The sequence below is a fragment of the Otolemur garnettii genome, unplaced genomic scaffold (assembly GCF_000181295.1).
Source record: "Otolemur garnettii isolate 467f Iridium unplaced genomic scaffold, OtoGar3 scaffold00013, whole genome shotgun sequence".
Taxonomy (NCBI): Eukaryota; Metazoa; Chordata; class Mammalia; order Primates; family Galagidae; genus Otolemur; species Otolemur garnettii.
The window spans coordinates 29,618,534-29,637,291 of record NW_003852408.1 but is presented as its reverse complement, the minus strand read 5'-3'; the positions used below and the strand labels follow the sequence as shown (position 1 = coordinate 29,637,291).

Here is an 18,758-nt window from a genome sequence, read left to right as displayed (position 1 = left end):
CAATAGACGATAAATTTTACATATCCCTAATTTTTAGCAGAATAGCTGGCACATAGTAGGAGCTTTGTATTCATTTAATAAAGCAAAGATAATTCAGGTGTGTGAAAAAAATCTACATATTTATAGTTATATCTTCATGAAAAGAAAATCCCAGTTACATTTCCACAGAACATGGCTATTGCCAGTGGTTGTAAAAGTTGTGTCTCACAACAACCTCTAGCTAATTTTACTCAGAGCTAAAATCCAGCCATTTTGCCATAGGAAGGGCTGTGCACTCTGACAGTAAAAGTCTGTCACTTTTTGTAATTCATGCCCCAGAAAGGGTGCCCTTTATTTACATCATTAAAAGGTACTAAGTGTGTCAACATTCTTCCCCCCACCATTTCGTCATTATATTTTAAGTCAGATGAAGTGATATTTAAATTTCAGGAGAATTTTTTGATTTGGAGGTCTATATTCCTTGGGAGCAATTAAGGTCACACACACTTGCATGCAGACATAATACACCCTAAAGTAAATTATTTACAGAACTTTGCCAAATACAGAAGTAGAACATTTAGAAAAACATTATTACATGTATAGTTTTTCTTGCAGTCCAGTGAGGCAATGTCCTTGAAACAGATTTCTTTAGATGACTTTTCGTCGCAGGCAGTGTGCTTGGTAGGATCTTTGCTATCTTGTTAAATGACTTTTTTGATTTGGCAACATGGACTCTTTCTTTTTGGACCTTGGGTTTTGAATTTTCTCTCTTCGATACTTCTGGGAAGAGGAATGATTTGGAGTTTTTCTTATCTTCTATAGCTTTATATTTGAACAATTGTGATTCAGAGAATTTGGCATATTTTTCATTGAAAATGTCATTTGATTTTATGTAATGAGTTTGTATTTCTTGTTTATATGGCGCAAATGTTACTAGATGTTTTTTATTATTGTTGTTATATCCTTTCAATCTCTGACAATTTGATTTCTCCCCAGCCTCTGAATTAAAGTGAACTAAAGTATTGGTCTGCCAAGAAGGGAGAGTGAGTCTGTTTAAGGATTCTTCGTCTTCCCTTGGCATTTTGCAAAGAGGGATTCTTGGATATGACAACATTGCATCAGGTTTTTCCTCACCAGTTGATTTATAGATGTTACTATGATCCTTTTTTTCAAGTGGCTTCAGTGTCCTTTCGAAGCTAACTTTTGATTGGGTTGTTTTTGATTTACTACCCCAATTATGTGGGTCTTGAATCTCTGTTATACTAATAGAATTTTCTGCTTGAGGAAGCTGCAAGATACCACGTTCTTTCCTTTGTTTCTTAAACACTGTATCTGTAGGTCTTTCTGATGATTTAGTTAACGAAATTGCCTGGATATTTTTGTTAGAAATGGATTGTATTTTTATATAACTTATTGTTTTAGCTTCTTCTTTAGGTTGATAACTTTTCTGTTCCTTAATTATTGATGAATTGTCTTTTAAACTGTGTAAAGGAAAATATTCCTTTTCTTCCTCTTCGATCACTTCTGTTTCTTTCAATTTATTCTCAGGAACCTTTTGTAAGGCAGTTTCTTGATCAATTTTTGGATATTTATTTTGGCTTGCTGAATGGTCCTCTATAGAGTGATTTTCATCTTTAAAAGGTGAATCTATCTTTACATATTTTAATGGTGTATAATTGGAATTAAGCAAATTTATATGCTGATCAACCCCCTTTAAGTGCCTTTCTGTCATTAGTCCTGATTTTGTAAGTTTTTCTATAAAAAGGCTCTGGAGGTGTTTACTCAACTCATCTTTCACATTTAACAATTCATTTTCTGATAAAGCTAACAGATAGTTTTGTAGAGATTTACTTAAAGGATATTTCATGTTTATTTCAAGCCTTCTACCAAACCCCCCCTTTGAATTATCTTGTCCTAACTCATGAAAAGACACTGAGGAACTTTTAGATTTTAGAGAAGATATGCTTGAATGTATAGTCTCAGATTCTTTCTCATTAAATAAATTGCTTTCTGAAAGGTTTCTTAGAAAATAGCTTTGGAGAATTTCATTTAAAAAAGATCTTAGCTTTATTTCTAAATGTTTATCTATGAAATTATGATTAAAATTGCTTCCAAAAGACATGATTTCTTTTATAGTTTCTGAATATTTCTCCTGAAAAATGTTTTGTCCTTTTGGTTCTGCTTTCTCATTCATTACATACAAATTTTGATAGATTTTTGGTAAGTCTTCCCTAGTAATATGTCCTGATTCTGAAAGTCTTTCTACAAGGTAATGTTGAATTTGTTTACTTAACTCGGATTTAAAATTTTTCACTTCTGACTCTGAGAGTTCTTCTAGAAACCCGCGCAGCTTTGAACCCAAAATAGATGTTCTGTCTAGTTTGTCTGTTTCATCACTATTCTCTTGGATTTCTGCATCATCTGGAAAAGATTGTTCAATTAGTCTTTCTAATTCTTTTTCGGGTTGTTTTATTCTTTCAGACTGATTATATTCGAAAAAACTATTAATGACATTTTTCAAAAAGGATTTTAACTTCGTTTCATCTGACAGTTTACTACCCATTAATGAGTTAGCTAAATTTCCTAAAGTAGAACTTAGATCATTTTCTTCTCTATCAAGCCACTGACTACGACTTGGCAAACTTGTTTCTTTTTCTGATATTGAATGATGTCTTGAATCCCTTGGAGTTATGTTTTGGCTCTCCTCTGGAAGTTCAACTATATTAACAGAAGAAGGGGTATCTTTGGAAATGATGGATATAGTCTGCTCTGAAAGAAGTTCTGTTTTGCTTTTGATTTCTGGATAATCTTTTGTAAAATTCTTCAGCTTTTCTTCTGGAATGGCTATCTCTGTACTCAGCGAAGTACTCTTCCGTTGTTCTTCATCTAATTCTATCACTTTGATGATCCCAGATTCTAAAAGAGTATTTACAGGAAATGCTTGTATTATCTGACTTATAATAGATTGGGCATGTGGCAAGTCTATATCATCATCAGTAGTTTCATTGTAAATTGGAGTATGTGAAGATGAACTTCTCCCCAGAGGTGTGGATAACTGACTTGTCTCCAATGTTAAGAAGCTTGGTGCAGTGAATATTTGGTTTATAAAAGAGTCATGTACATTGCCACTTAAACCTGATTTGGGGCTAGGAGTTTCACTTATTAAATGTTTCTTTTTGAAACTACTCTTTTTTTTCACTGCAAAATCTATCATACCAGCCTCTGAGTGTTTTTCAGAGACACGTTCTTCTAGAGATTTTTCTGGTCCACCTTCTGAAAGTGAACCTGCAGGAATATTTTTAATTAATTGACTTAAAAGAATCTTTGAATTTAAAATGTCCTTTTCTGAAATCTGGCTGTTTAAATCTTGAGTTCTGTCCAAAGCCCTGTCTTCCCTACTATTTGATGGTTTATCATGAATGCTTAGAAGTGGAGAATTACTTTTCTTTCTTGCTTCAGTGTTCATACCAAGTTCTGGTTTAGAAAATAATTTGTCTGAGAGGTCTTGCAGATTTTTACTTAAAATTGACTTGAGTAGCATTGATTGTTTTAGATTTTCTATATGGGAGGTGAGACTTAATGACTTTGACAGACGACATGTATATCCATTTCCGGTCACTGATGATTCTCCTTTGAAACATGGCAAACCTATATTTGGTAGATTTTCTTTAACTTTATTCTTAGAACCTAAAATCTTTGTTGTGTTGTTAGCAGGATCATAAGTTAATTTATTCTTCATGTCCAAAGCTTTTACTGTGTTGATAGTAGGATCCTGGGCTAACTCGGTCTTAGTTTCTAAAGCCTTTTCAGTGTTGACAGTGGGATCATGAGCGAAATTATTTTTAGTGTCCGAAAACGTCTTTCCTGTGAAGCTATTAGGGTCATAGCTCCAGGTTTTACCAGTAGTAGGTCCTGCAATCTTTGATCGTGATGGATAAGGAGGATCTTGGTCTTCATGTTCTATAACCTCTGTACTTAAAATGTTTCTGTATTTGTATATATCTTGGTCTGTCTTTATTCTGACTGACATTTTTTGGTCTATATTCCTTAGAAAAGGATCAAAACCGTCCTTGATGAATTTCTGAAATTGCAATATTAAAAAAAGATAAGACATTCTTGTAGTATTGACTTTGAATTTATAATAAATTGTCTAGTTAATTTTCTTTGAGCAATCTGTCAATTTAGCTATTTACGCTCCTACCTTCCACAAAGGTAGAAAGCAACTTATCCCTTTACATATTTACCATTTTAGTAGCAATGTAGAATTTTTTTAATTAGGCAAACAAAGGATATCCTATGAAAAGTATCATAAATATTCTCTAAATTCTGACTCAGGGGCATATATCATCTGCCATTAAGTCTGAGAGTTCCAACCATGGAGATGAGCTCCACCCAGGCCTTCAAACGTCACAGTAGAATCCTGCTTTTTGATGCATACTATGTAATATCTCAGAAATAGTTAAGGGAGAACAGTATTAAACACTTGGGACTATGGTGAAATTTCACTATAATATTGAGAGACAGTTTTGTAGCTCTGAGATCAGGCTATTCTATCATTGAATCAGCCATCAAAATGAAGTTTCTTATTTAAACCCTTTGATCATAGAAATCCTGATTATCCAACTGAAAAAGAAAAATGTGGAAAAATCCGCTCACTATTTGTTTTATTTTATTTCACCTTAGTAGTTCAATGTTCATTATAACGTATACAACTAATTATAATTGGTTTGTAAAGTCTGGTGTGTCCCCAGGGGACAGATTAAGAATTTCCTGTTTTTTTTTTTTTTTAGAAATACAGATTCCCAACTTCTGTTTCCAGGTTGAGATTCATTAGGTGAGAAATGGACCTACACATACGTATTTTTTTTTTAAGGTAGGGAGGTGTTTCTAATGAGTCACCTGGTTTCAGAATATTAAATTACATTAAGTATTAAAGAAACCTAGTAATTATAATTGACATTGGGATCAGATAACATAGGACTCACCTGAAATTTTGGTTTGAATTCTATATATTCTGGTCTGAAAGATGATGAATTTCTTTCTTTTGGTGAAAAAGCCACCTTATAAAAAAAGAAGTTTTAATTTTAGACTACTTATAATGCAAGGATATTTCCCAAGATTTTATTCTTTCAATAAAAGTTAAAACCTAAATAAAATATTTTTCTCATAAATATTATACTTTGCCAATTATCAAAGAAATATGTGTATACATATGTATGTGTATGTGTGCATAGAATACATACATAAAAATAGCTTCCTTGGTATTTCAATATTCACCCTTTTGAATTTGTAAAGTCAAAATAATACACAGCAACTTCAAGTAGAGAGAAAAAAGCAGGTGTGAAATAAAATTGTCAGAACAAATGTAATCTGACTTTAAAAGGTTGTATAATGCTTTCAGATGATAAATGACAGGTGATATTATATTGAAATAGCATTTTCAATGACTGCAAACCTGACATTGTTCCATAGTACTTAAAACTGCCTGGGTGAGTGCCATGGCTCCTGCCTATAATTCTAGCACTTTGAGAGGCTGAGATGGGAGGATTGTTTGGGGCCAGGAGTTCAAGACCACCCTGGGCAGGTGTGAGACCTTGTCTTTACAAAAAATAAAAAATTAGCTGGGTGTTGTGGCATGCACCTGTGGTCCCAGTTACTTGGAAGGCTGAGAAAGGAGGATTGCTTGAGCGCAGGAATTTGAGGTTGCAGTGAGCTATGATGATTCCACTGCCCTCTAGCCTGGGTGACAAAGCAAGACCCTGTCTCCAAAAACAAGAAAAGGCTTTAAAAAATTGGTGCTAAATCAAGACATATAGGAACAATTATAGAATCACAGATTCACTGCATTTTTAGAAATGATCCAGTTTAGTTCCTAATTTACACAAGCTGAAATTCCTTGCCCCAAGTAACCTCGCCTAAATCCTAGGTGTCCTGAGTTTTTATCAGATGCTCATTCCACCACACACAACCAAGACAGCAGAAAGGGAGACTGAGTGGCTTTAGAAGATGGATAATGTGCGTTCACATTACCAACTCATACAGAGAAAATGCAACATCATCTCTTAATACAACACTCAGTACTTTGAACCATTTTCCTATACATATATGTCCTTTAGTCTGTAGAGGGTCTATTGTATGTCAAATTAATTAAAACAACAATTCAATAAGTGATATTTTTAACAGAGATACTTTGGATTATTTTAAGGTTACTAAGCAGTTAACAACGTGACCCTAATTCCTAAATCTTCAGTATCTTCCTACTTTTGCTGTTGTTCATTGCCCTTACATACTGACTAAATTATCTCTGCAAATTTCTGAACATTCCCCAGTATAGATCTCTTCTTCAGCTGAGTGTGTCTAACACTGTTCTTGAAATACATGTTGTACTTCCATACTTTTTCTTGTTCATTTTGTTTTTCTTTTCTTGAATTTCCCCAAATCTCCCTTAAAACCAGTTTAAATCCTAACATTGGAAAGTTCATGGCTTTAAAGAAATATAATAGAAGCTAAAAAATAAAAATAAATGAAACATGTATGATAAAGAAGTAGAAGAACCAACAGTAGAAAATATGACTCCATTTTGGTAAAAAGCAACACAAATACTAGCCCCTAATAGAAGCATGGAAAAATGCATGAATGGATTCAAAATGCTAACATTATTTTTTCAAGGGAGTATTTCTGAAGGAGAAGAGGGAGGGCACTGTTAATTTTTATTCAAAGTTTTTATAATTGATTAGATAACCATATAATACTTTTTAAATAAAAATCTTCAGTATAGTTATATCGGGGGTGAGGCAGGGGAGATGCTCTAACTAGACGTCTTAGGAAGCTAGGAAAAGGCGCTGCAGTAAACCAACACAGGAGCTTCAGGATGGTATTCACACGTGGGTTTACTCTCCTACCTCCTAAGGTTCTAGTATAGTCACAGAAAATGTTATTTCAAAAAGAAAATACCAGTGGCAATACTGGAAATCAGTAAGGTGAGATCCCAGGATCCAGAAAGTTTATGAACATTCAGAAACTATGAAAGGAGACAGAATTGACTTAATGGAAAAATCCAATCAGGAAAACCAGCTTTAAACATTAGAAATTAGGTAGGCCTGAGAAGCAATAAATTCAAAGTTGGTATATATAAAGAGAATCTTATCATGGGGTAATTTTCATACTTACTAGTTAAAAGAGAAGCATTTGGAAGAGCTGAGTCACTTGGGCCCTTCTTCATTACCACTCTTTCTCTGTGCACATAGAGCATAACCACTTGTGTTTCCCCAGTGACTCACCCAAACACCAAAAAAACTATTCTCTAAGGAAACCCTGGCATCTGCCTGGGTAGAGATCTCAAATAAGTTTCAGGCCTTGATGGAGAAGCATAGTAGAGCTTGCTGAAACTCACACTTCTACATCAGATAGTGAAAGGAAAGGAAGTTCCATCCAGAAACATGCTGGTTCTTTAGAAATGTAAGGTCCTCATCCGTCTTGGCTGTCCTCTTCCATCTCCAGGGAAGCCTGGCACTTACACAGAGCGTATCTATACAATCAACATACTCCTCCATTTACAAACATAAAATTAACAAAATTCACCAGACATATGAGGAAAATCAGTGCATGTAAGTGAAGAATCAAAAAGAACTAACAACTGTAAAAGACTGAAACTGGACCTGCACCTCTAACCACTTACAAAAATTGACTCACAATGGATAAAAAATTTAAATCTAAGATATGGAATGATAAAGCTCCTAGAAGAAAGTGTGGGAAAAACTCTTAGTGATATCAGCCTGGGAAAGATTTTGTGAAGAAATCTTTGGCAATTGCAACATCAATAAAAATAAATAAATGGAACTTAAGTAAGCTAAAAAGCTTCGGCACAACCAAAGATAATAATTAAAGCAAATAGACATTTGGAGGCTCCTGTAGCTCAGTGGCTAAGGTGCCAGCCACAAACACTGAGGCTGGCAGGTTCAAATCCAGCCTAGGCCAGCTAAAACAACAATGACAACTGCAACAACAACAAAAATAGCTGGGTGTTGTGGCGGGTGCCTGTAGTCCCAGCTACTTGGGAGGCAGAAGCAGGAGAATCATTTAAGCCCAAGAGTTGGAGGTTGCTGTGAGCTGTAATGCTATAATACTGGGCAATAGCTTGAGACTCTTTTCAGAATGGGAAAGATAATTGCATGTTACTAATCTGACAAAGGCTTGATAACCAGAATCTATAGAGAACTCAACTTAATCAATAAAAAAAAGAGCAGGTGGTTCACCTGAGCTCATGAGTTCAAGACCGGCCTGAGGCAGAGCAAGACTCCATCTCTAAAAATAGCCAGGCATTGTGGTGGGTGCCTATAGTCCCACCTACTTGGGAGGGTGAGGCAAGGGGATCACTTGAGCCCAAGAGTTTGAGGTTGCTGTGAGCGAGATGCTGCAGGTGCTGAGGTAGATGCTGCAGCACTCTACCAAGGGTGACCAAGTGAGACTCTGTTTCAAAAACCAAACAAACAAAAACTCCAAACCACCTTGAGATGTCACCTAACCCCAGTGAAAATAGTCCAAACTCTTGAGCCCAAGAGTTTGAGGTTGCTGTGAGCTAGATGCTGCAGCACTCTACCAAGGTTGACAGACTGAGACTCTGTCTCAAAAAACAAACAAACAAAAAAACTCCAAACCACCTTGAGATGTCACCTAACCCCAGTGAAAATAGTCCACATCACAAAGTCCCAAAGTTGCAGATTGCTGGCACAAATGTGAAGAAAAGGGAACACTTTTACATTATTAGTGGGATTACAAACTAATTCAGCCTTTATGGAAAAAAGTATGGCGAATCCTTAAAGAACTCAACATAGACCTTCTATTTGATCCCACAATCTCATTACTAGGTATCTACTCAGAAGAAAAAAAATCATTTTACCATAAGGATATTTGCACTAGAATTTTTATCACAGCTCAATTCACAATCGTTAAGATGTGGTATCAACCCAAGTGTCCATCAATCCAAGAATGGATTAATAAACTGTGGTATATGTCTACCATGGAATACTATTCAGCCAATAAAAAGGTGGAAACTTTACATCTTTTGTATTAACCTAGATGGAGTTGGAAAACATTCTCCTCAGTAAAGTTATCACAAGAATGGAAAAGCAAGTATCCAGTGTACTCAATACTAATTTGAAACCAGTAAATGAACAAATACACATCCACACAAGAGAGAAACTCAATTAAATTCAAGTTGGGGGAAGGGAGGAGTAAGGTGGGAATAGAGGGAAAGTGGGAGGGAGATCGGCATGCTCTCACCTGAGGGTACATGGCACAGCTCCTGGGTGAGGGGCACAACTACAACAGGGACTTTTCCTAACAAACAATGTAATCTAATGGTTTGTACCCTCATATTAATCTGTACATCTAAGTACTAGTTTACAGTTGCTCTCTCCTTCCTTCACTCCTTACTCCAATAATGGGTTAACAGTTACATATGATCTACTCTCACATGTAATATATACATTTAACTTTAAAGATATCCATCCATTTTACCATGTTAGCTTTAGAAAAAATATACTTAATGAAAAACAAAAAGAAGTGTATTGGTGCATTTAACTCAGAGCTTTGAGAGACAGGCATGGATGGCCCTCATAGGCATTATCTCTTCATTTGGTAGGAAGATGACTACTGCTAGCTCTTGATATAAGAGAATAAAGACCTCCTTTCTTAATATTCTTTAATTATACGGTCATCCTTATAGCCACAGAGGCAGAGAGTCAAGATGGCTCCCACACTAGGGAATGGAGTTGGGGCAGAGATGAAATCATCAGGAAGGAGTGCTAATGACAAAATATGTTTACTATGCGGAAAATTTAATAACTGTCATTGGGAAAATTGTAAATTTCAGCAAAGATATTGGTAGATTCTTAAGTCATAACAAAATAAAGTGTAGCTAAACAGAAAAAGTACACACTAGGAAAGAATGTACTAAAAACATCTAGGAGAATACGGACACAATCTTGGGGAGGAGAGGACCTTCTACACGAGATATAAACCAATAGCCACAAAGGACAAGGTGCAACATTAAACCACATTAACATTTAAAATGTCTATGACCCCAAATAAAAAATAGCATAAGCAGCAAATTATTATCTAAAATATATACTTCAAACAACTCACATATAAATAAGGAAACATACAACCCATTTATAAATATGTTACAAACAACAGAAATACAAAGGGATAAGAGACACATGAAAATTGTTTGTTCTCCTTAATAATTAGCAAAATGCAAATTAAAGTATCAGTGGATTATTATTTTTACACATCAAATTAACAAAAAGTAAAATGTGAGTATGGGATAATGGGTCGTTTTCTACATTTGGATGCAAATGCAAATTAGTAAGTATTTATCAACATTAAATATACACAGGTGAATAAAGATAATACTTACCATTTAGCAAGTGCCTATTATGTTCCAGGCCCTTTAAAATTCTTTGAAATAGGTGATAGGATACTCATTTTGCAGGTGAGAAAACTGAAACTCAGATGTAAATTGCCCAAAGTTATATGACCATGGAAGTGGAAGAATCTGGATTTGAACCTAGATATTTCTGCCTGTAAAATCCAAGCTCTATTTACTATATCATGCTAGTACTTTTACCACCACCAAATACTGCCTTTCATTGGTGGGTAAAATTAAATTCCCCATCCCTCCCCACTTTTCTTGCATCCTGACTTTTAGAGAAATGATTTAGGATCTAATCAATGTCAGGGTTTTAATAGAAGCTAATTAAGCTACATCTTGACAATCTTAATTTATGAAGGGGCTCTAAAAATGTGAAGGAACTATTGAAAGACTGTCACCTGAATCAGCTATGAGTTGAAAGAGAAGTTATCAGTTCTTTCCAATTCAGATTAGTACTCCAGATGTTTGCCTTAAAATATTGCATTTCTTTAACACACTGTCTACCTTGGTTCATAAAAAACTCTTCTTTTAACTTCAAACAACTCCAGAGTTTATTTTCCCATAGAATTCTGAAGATCTTGCCACTTGCTTATGAAGCAATTAGCTTAGACTTTCTGGAATTTGTTCTAGAACTTTGAGATGTCTTCAGTTTATAAGTCTGTTGCCCTAGGAGATAGATTCTTTCAGTATTCTAAGTTTGTTGATTGTATAGACCGGAATTTATTTCGTTCAATTTAATTTCATTGTACTTGCTGTGTCTGACTACCACTTGTAAGAAAAACATTGAAGGTAACTTTTCTTTTTCCTTAAAAAATTATATTTTTTTAAAAATTAAACTTTTATTTTGAAAAGACTATAGGTTCACATGCAGTTGTAAAAAATAACAAAAGAACCCATGTAAACTCTTTCCTTTTTTCCTTTTTTTTTTATCTTAGAGATAGGGGCTTGCTCTATTTTTTGCCCCAGGCTTGAGCGCAGGGGTAAGATCATAGCTCACTGTAACCTTTAACTCCTGGGCTCAAGCGATCCTCCTGTCTCAGTCTCCCAAAGTACTGGCATTATAGGCGTGAGCCACCATGCCTGGCTCCCATGTTTTTTTTATTTAGTTTCCCTCGATAGTAATATCTTGTAAAACTGTAGAATAATTTCACAACTATGGTATTGACAGTATATAGTTAAGATACGGAACATTTCCACAAGGATTTCTAATATGTTTTCATAGTCACACCCATTTCCTTCCTGCATTGATAATCTGTTCTTCATTTTTACAATTTTGCCATCTTAAGAATGCTGTATAAATGGAATCATACAGTGTATTAACATTTGGGATTGTCTTTTCTTCACCTGGCATAATTCTCTAAAAATTCATCCAGGTTGTTGTATGTATCAATAGTCTGTTCCTTTTTATTTCTGAGTATTATTCCTAAGTAACTAATCACCAGTTGAAAGTCATCTGTGTTGTTTCTAGTTTGGAAATATTATGAATAAGGCGGCTATGAACATTTGTGTATGGGTATGTTTTTGCGAACATGTAAGTCTTAATTTCTCTGGGATAAATGCCCAAGAGTGCAATTGCTGGGTCATATGGTATTTATATATTTAATATTTAAAAAAACTGCCAAACTGTTTTTAGGAAAGACTGTAAAATTTTAAATTTTCACCAGCAATTCTTTCACATTTCAGCAGTATTTAGTTTCCTTATGTTTTTAATTTTGGGTATGAGACGTAGGTCAAGGTTCATTTTTTTGTCCATGGATGTCCAATTGCTCCAGCACCAGTTGTTGAAAAGACAGCATTTCCTCCACTGAATTGCTTTTGTATCAATGTCAAAAATCAACTGGGTATATTTTTGTGGATCTATTTCTGGAATGTCTATTCTCTCTCCTCACTCTCGAGTCTTGATTACTCAGTACCAACACTCTCTTGAGTCTTGATGACTTAATATAAAGTAACACGATTCCTCCTGCTTTATTCTTTCTTTATGACTATTTTTGCTATTGGAGGATATGTGCCTTTCTATATACGTTTTGGAGTGATCTTGTCTATGTCCACCAAAAGCTGTAATATAGATAGAAATTGCATTAAATTTTCAGATCAACTTGAGGATAATTAATATCTTTATTATGTTTAACCTGCCAGTCTAAGAACATGGTACATCATCACTCCATTTGTTTATGTCTTTGATTTTTTTTCATAAGCATTTTATAATTTTTATCATATAGATTCTTACATTTTTTGTTAGATTTGCTACGTGTAAGTAATTTCCTTTGAGTTATTTTAAATGTTGTTGTGTTTTAAATTTTTGTCTCCACATGATCATTGTTACTATGTAGAAATGCTATTGATTTTTGCACTTCAATCTTGCTGAACTTCCTTATAAGTTCTAGTGTTTTTGTAGACTTGTTGATGTTTTCCGCATAGACAATTATGGCATCGGAAAACAGAGACAATTTTATTTCTTCCCTTCCAATCTGTATGACTTTTATTTCCTTTCTATATTAAAAAAAGAGTGGTAAGAGCATAAATCCTTGCCTTGGTTTCTGATCTTGATGTTTTATCAATTTTTATCTATTAATAATTTCTCATTTTCAATTTCCTTGATTTCTGCTCTCATCTTTATAATTTTGTTCCCTTTGCTTGCTTTGGTTTACTTTGCTGTTCTTTTTCTAAGTAGTTGAGGTGGAAGTTTAGATTATTGATTTGAGAATATGTTTTCTAATGTATGCATTGTGTCTGTGACCTACACATTTTGATATTTGGTATTTTCCTCATTAGTTTCTATATGGTTTTTACTCTATTTGAAGCTTTTTCATTGACCCAAGAGATATTTGGAATTGTGTACTGGTTCAATTTCCAAGAGTTTGGAGATTTTCCTTTATCTTTCTGTTGTTTATTTTGATTCCATGTTACATAAAATGAGACAAAGATGGTCTCTGTATATTGCTCCCTGTACCCTGCCACTTATGTTGTTCATTTCTTCACAGCAGGCTTGAGATCCATTATCTCAAAATTTTGTCTGTCAGCACCAGACTAAAATTTGTACTCACTGATTTGTTTTAAACATAACCCAAAGAAGTATATTTTAGCTACCCTATCTGCTTTGCATACCCCACAACACTGCTAGCCATAGATAAAACCCAAGGATGTAAAGATTCCAAGACTCTGCTGCCTGCTGAAGCTCAGATCTAGAGAAAACTGCCAGGTTGCTAAGTGAAATCATGTAGACTTGTAACCCCTGCTTCCTTCTACTCCACCCCCAGGAATTTCCTTACAGTCTTCTCTACTGAGCCATGTTCCCTTATCTGGAGGCTACAACCCCGGGACAGCCTCAGGCTACAGACCTTGCCTGCAGACTTGTCAAAGTGCCACCCAAATAAAGCTTGTGTGTGCTACTGCCACTTAGTGGTTCTATCGTTTTCCTTGATCAGCCCCTAAATCCCTTGAGCTGCCTCTATTCCATTATGGTCATAAAACAAACCTGATATGATCTTAATCATTCTAAATTTACTGAACTTTGTTTTATGACCCAGGAAGTAGTCTATTTTTGGTGAGCATTCCACAGGCACTTGAAAACAATGTGTATTCTGCTGTATTGTTGGGTGGAGTGTCAAATCTTGTTTGTTGATTGTGTTGTTCAGATCTTTTACATTCTTTTTTATTTTCTGCCTAGGAGTTCTATAAATTGCTGAGAGTAGGATGTTGATATATCCAGCTATAACTGTATATTTTATTTTTTCTTTTAGTTTTATTGAATTTTGCCTCATGTATTTTCAGACTGCTTCTTTAGAATTGTTATGTCTTCCTTGCAGATGATACTATATAGCATAGTTCTTTGTCTTTAATAATTTTCTTTGCATTGAAATCTAGTTTATCTTATATATAGCCATTCCTGCTTGTCATAATTAATGTTTGCATGACATGTTTTCCTCCATTCTTTTACTTTTAACCTATCTATATCATTATATTTAAAGCTAGTTTCTTGTAAGCAGCATATTGTTGAATTATGTTTTTTATTCATACTGCTAACTCTGTCTCTTAAATGACATTTCTATACCATTTAAATTTAAGGTGATTATTAATATATTAGAGCTTAAGCCCATCATTTTCTTATTTTCTGATTATTTCATCTATTTTTCATTTCTCTCTTTCTCTTACCTTCCTGTGGGTTATCTGAACTCTTTTTAGTATTTCATCCTGATTTATTTACTATATTACTTTTTTATGAGTATATTACTTTGTATAGGTTTCTTAGTGGTGGTTCTAGGTATTACAATATATTTACATAATATTGACATTACATCACTGCAAGTGAAGCGTAGAATCCTTACTTCTATTTAGGCCCCCTCACCATCCTTACTTTTCAAACTCTATTATGCATTACATCACGTGGTATTACAATACTTGCTTCAACTACATGTCATTTAAAAACAAATGAGTAGTAGGATAATCTGATATAGTTGGTATGTTATGATATTGTTCTTTTCTGAAATTCCAAACGTCCTTCTACTGTTATTTTCTTTCTATTTAAAGACTTTCTTTTAGCCATTATTTAAAAGTATGTTTGATATCAACAAATTATCTTAGTTTTCCTTTGAGAATGTCTTTCTCTTTTATTCATGACAGATATTTTTGTTGGGTATAGAATTTACAGTTAAACAGTTTTTCCCCCAAGTACTTAAAAAACGTTATACCACACTTATGGCTGCCATGGTTTTAGATAAGAAAATTACTGTTATTCAAATTGATATTTTCCTACAGGTAATGTATTGCTTCTTCCTGACTGCTTTCCAGAATTTTTTTTTGTCTTTAGTTTTTAGAATTTTAATAATGATCTGTCTTAGTGTAAATTTGAGTTTATCTTTCTATTTTTAAAATATTTTTTTAAGTTTATTTTTTAAACTTTATTCAAATTAATATGAGGGTATGATATTTAGGTTACATTATTCTCACTTCCAGGGTAAAGATCCATTTGTAGAAGAGTCCCTCATCTACACCCCCAGGGGGTGTGCTCACAATGTGCACATTAGGTGAGATCCTGCCTCTTGCCCTCCCTCCTTCTGCCATATATCCTCCCTGGATCCCCGTTCTGCTTCCCTCTACCCCTGAACTGGACTATAATGGTGTTTTATTGTTTTTAGGAACATGTAATTGTTCATATATGAAATCAATATATGAAATCAATATTAGTATGGAGTACATTGGATATTTATTTTTCCATTCTTGTGATACTTTACTAAGAAGAATGTATTCCAACTTCATCCAGGTGAATGTAAAAGATGCAAAGTCTCCACTTTTTTAATGGCTGAATAATATTCCATGGTATACATATACCACAGTTTGTTAATCCGTTCATGGGTTGATGAGCACTTAGTTTGCTTCCATGACTTGGCAATTATGAATTTAGCTGTAATAAACATTCTAGTGCAAATGTCTTTGTGGTAAAATGATTTATGTTCTTCTAGGTAGATACCTAATAATTGGAGGATCAAATGGAAGGCCTACATTTAGATCTTTGAGGATTCTCCATACTTCTCTCCAAAAGGGCTGCATTAGTTTGCACTCCCACCAGCAGTGTAGAAGTGTTCTCTTCTCTCCACATCCATGGCAGCATCTGGTATTTTGGGACTTTGTGATGTGGGCTAATCTTGCTGGGGTTAGATGATATCTTAGAGTGATTTTGATTTGCATTTCTCTGATGATTAAAGATGATGAGCATTTATTCATGTGTTTGTTGGCCATTCAACTGTCATATTTGGAGAAGCTTCTGTTCAAATCTCTTGCCCACTTGTACAGAGGGTTGTTTGTACTTTTCTTATTGTTTAATTTGAATTCTCTGTAGATCCTAGTTATCAGTCCTTTATCAGATTCATAACATGCAAAAATCTTCTCCCATTCTGAGGGCTATCTACTTTGTTTGTGGTACTCTTTAGCTGTGCAAAAGCTTTTTAGCTTGATCAAGTCCCAGTTATTTATTTTTGGTGTTGTTACAATTGCTAGGGGCAGGGGGTCTTCCTCATAAAGTTTTTTCCCAGGTCAACAATCTTTAATTGTTTTCCCCACACTCTCTTCTAGAATTTTTATTGTTTCATGTCTTAAATTTAAATCTTTTATCCAACAAGAATCAATGTTTGTCAGTGGTGAGAGGTGCAGGTCCGGTTTCAGTCTTTTGCATGTGGATAACCAGTTCTCCCAGCACCATTTGTTAAATAAGGATTCTTTTCCCCATTGCATGTTTTGTTAGGCTTATCAAATATTAAATGACAATATGTGGCTGGGTTCATCACTAGATTCTCTATCCTATTCAATAGATCTGTGTCTCTATTTTTGTGCCAGTACCATGATGTTTTGATCACTATAGCCTTGTAATATAATCTGAAGTTTGGCAACGTGATGCCTCTAGAGTTGTTTTCATTTCTAAGAGTTGTATTTGCTATTCAAGATCTTTTCTGGTTCCGTATGAATTGACATACTATTTTTTCAAGATCTTTAAAGTATAACATTGGTGCTTTAATGGGGAGAAAAAAATCTATAGATTTCTTGGGGTAGTATGGACATTTTAATGGTGTTGATTCTTCCCAGCCATGAGCATAGTATGTTTTTCCCTTTGTTGACATCTTCTGCTATTTTCTTTCTCAAAGTTTCATAGTTCTCTTTATAGAGATCTTTGATGTCTTTTGTTAGATATATTCCCTGGTATTTCATCTTTGATGCTATTGTAAAAGGAATAGAGTCTTTAATTTTGTTCTTGGCTTGACAATTGTTGGTGTATACAAAGGCTACTGATTTGTGGGTTTTGTAACCTGAGACATTGCTATATTCCTTGATCACTTCTAAGAGATTTGTAGTTGTGTCTCTGGGGTTTTCCAGGTATAAGATCATGTCATCTGTGAAAAGGGAGAGTTTGACTTTCCTCTGTCCCCATTTGGATTCCTTTGATCTCTTTCTCTTGCCTGATTGCGATGGCTAGGACTTCCAACACTATGTTAAATAGCAGTGGAGACAGTTGACATCCTTGTCTGGTTCCAGATCTGAGTGGGACTGCTTCCAGTTTTACCCCATTCAGTACGATATTGACTGTGGGTTTGCTGTAGTTAGCCTCTATCAGCTTAAAGAAAGTTCCTTCTAAGCCTATTTCCTTGAGCGTTTTTATCATGAAAGGATGCTAGATATTGTCAAAAGCCTTTTCTGCATCAATTGAAAGAATCATATGGTCTTTGTTTTTGATTCTATTTATGTGATGTATCATGTTTATAGATTTGGGTATATTGAACCAACCTTGTGTCTCTAGGATAAAACCCAGATCATGGTGTATAACCTTTTTAATGTATTGTTGTATTCTGTTTGCTAATATCTTGTTGAATATTTTTGCATCAATATTCATTAATGATATTGGTATATAGTTTTCTTTTTTTGTTGGAGACTTTCCTGGTTTGAGGATCAGGGTGATATTTGCTTCATAGAATGTGTTGGGGAGGATTCCTTCTTTCTCTATATTTTGGAAAATTTTATACATTATAGGAACTAGTTTGAAGGTTTGAGAGAATTCTGGTGTGAAACCATCTGGTCCAGGGCTTTTCTTTTTTGGGAGATTTTGTATAATTGATGTAATTTCAGTACTTGATATTGGTCTATTCAAGATTTCTAAATGTTTCTGGAGTTTTGGAAGGGACTGTGCTCCCACATATTGGCCCATCTCCTCTACATTTTCATATTTCTGGGAATAGAGTTTTTAGTAGTAATTATTGAGAATCTTTTGTATTTCTGTGACATCTTTTCTTATTTTACCTTTATCATTTCTGACGGTAGTTATTAGAGATTTTATTTTGTTCTGGTTAGCCTTGCCAAGGGTTTGTCAATTTTATTATTTTTTTTTCAAAGAACCAACTTTTTGTTTTGCTGATATTCTGAATAATTCTTTTATTTTCAATTTCATTTAGTTCTGCTCTAATTTTGGTTGTTTCTTTTCTTCTGCTGGGTTTGGGGTTAGATTGTTCTTCCTTTTTCAGTTGCTTGGGATGGCCCATTAGGTTGCTGACTTGCTTTCTTTCTGTTTTCTTGATGAAGGCATCTAATGCTATAAATTTCTCTCTAAGAACAGCTTTGGCAGTATCCCACAGGTTTTGATAGTTTATGCTTCATTATTGTTTTGTTCCAAAAATATAATGATCTCCTTCTTGATCTTGTCAATGACCCAGCTATCATTCAGCATAAGGTTATTTAGTTTTCAGATTTTATTTGTTGAGTTCAACTTTTATTCCATGATGGTCTGAGAAGATACAGGGGATAAATTTCTACTCTTTTATTTTTCCTTAAATGTTTCTATTATTGGACTTTTTTTTTTTTT

The 18,758-nt window shown here is 34.4% G+C and overlaps 1 protein-coding gene across 1 annotated transcript in view; it reads right to left on the bottom strand.

Annotated features, from left to right (window-relative positions):
• The window catches only part of C2CD6 (C2 calcium dependent domain containing 6), a 222,050-nt gene that overhangs the window by 2,316 nt on the left and 200,976 nt on the right, over positions 1-18,758 (bottom strand). Inside the window, 2 exon segments of the mRNA XM_023510397.1 lie at positions 575-4,069; positions 4,968-5,039. Coding sequence (XP_023366165.1) covers positions 575-4,069; positions 4,968-5,039 — 3,567 coding nt within the window.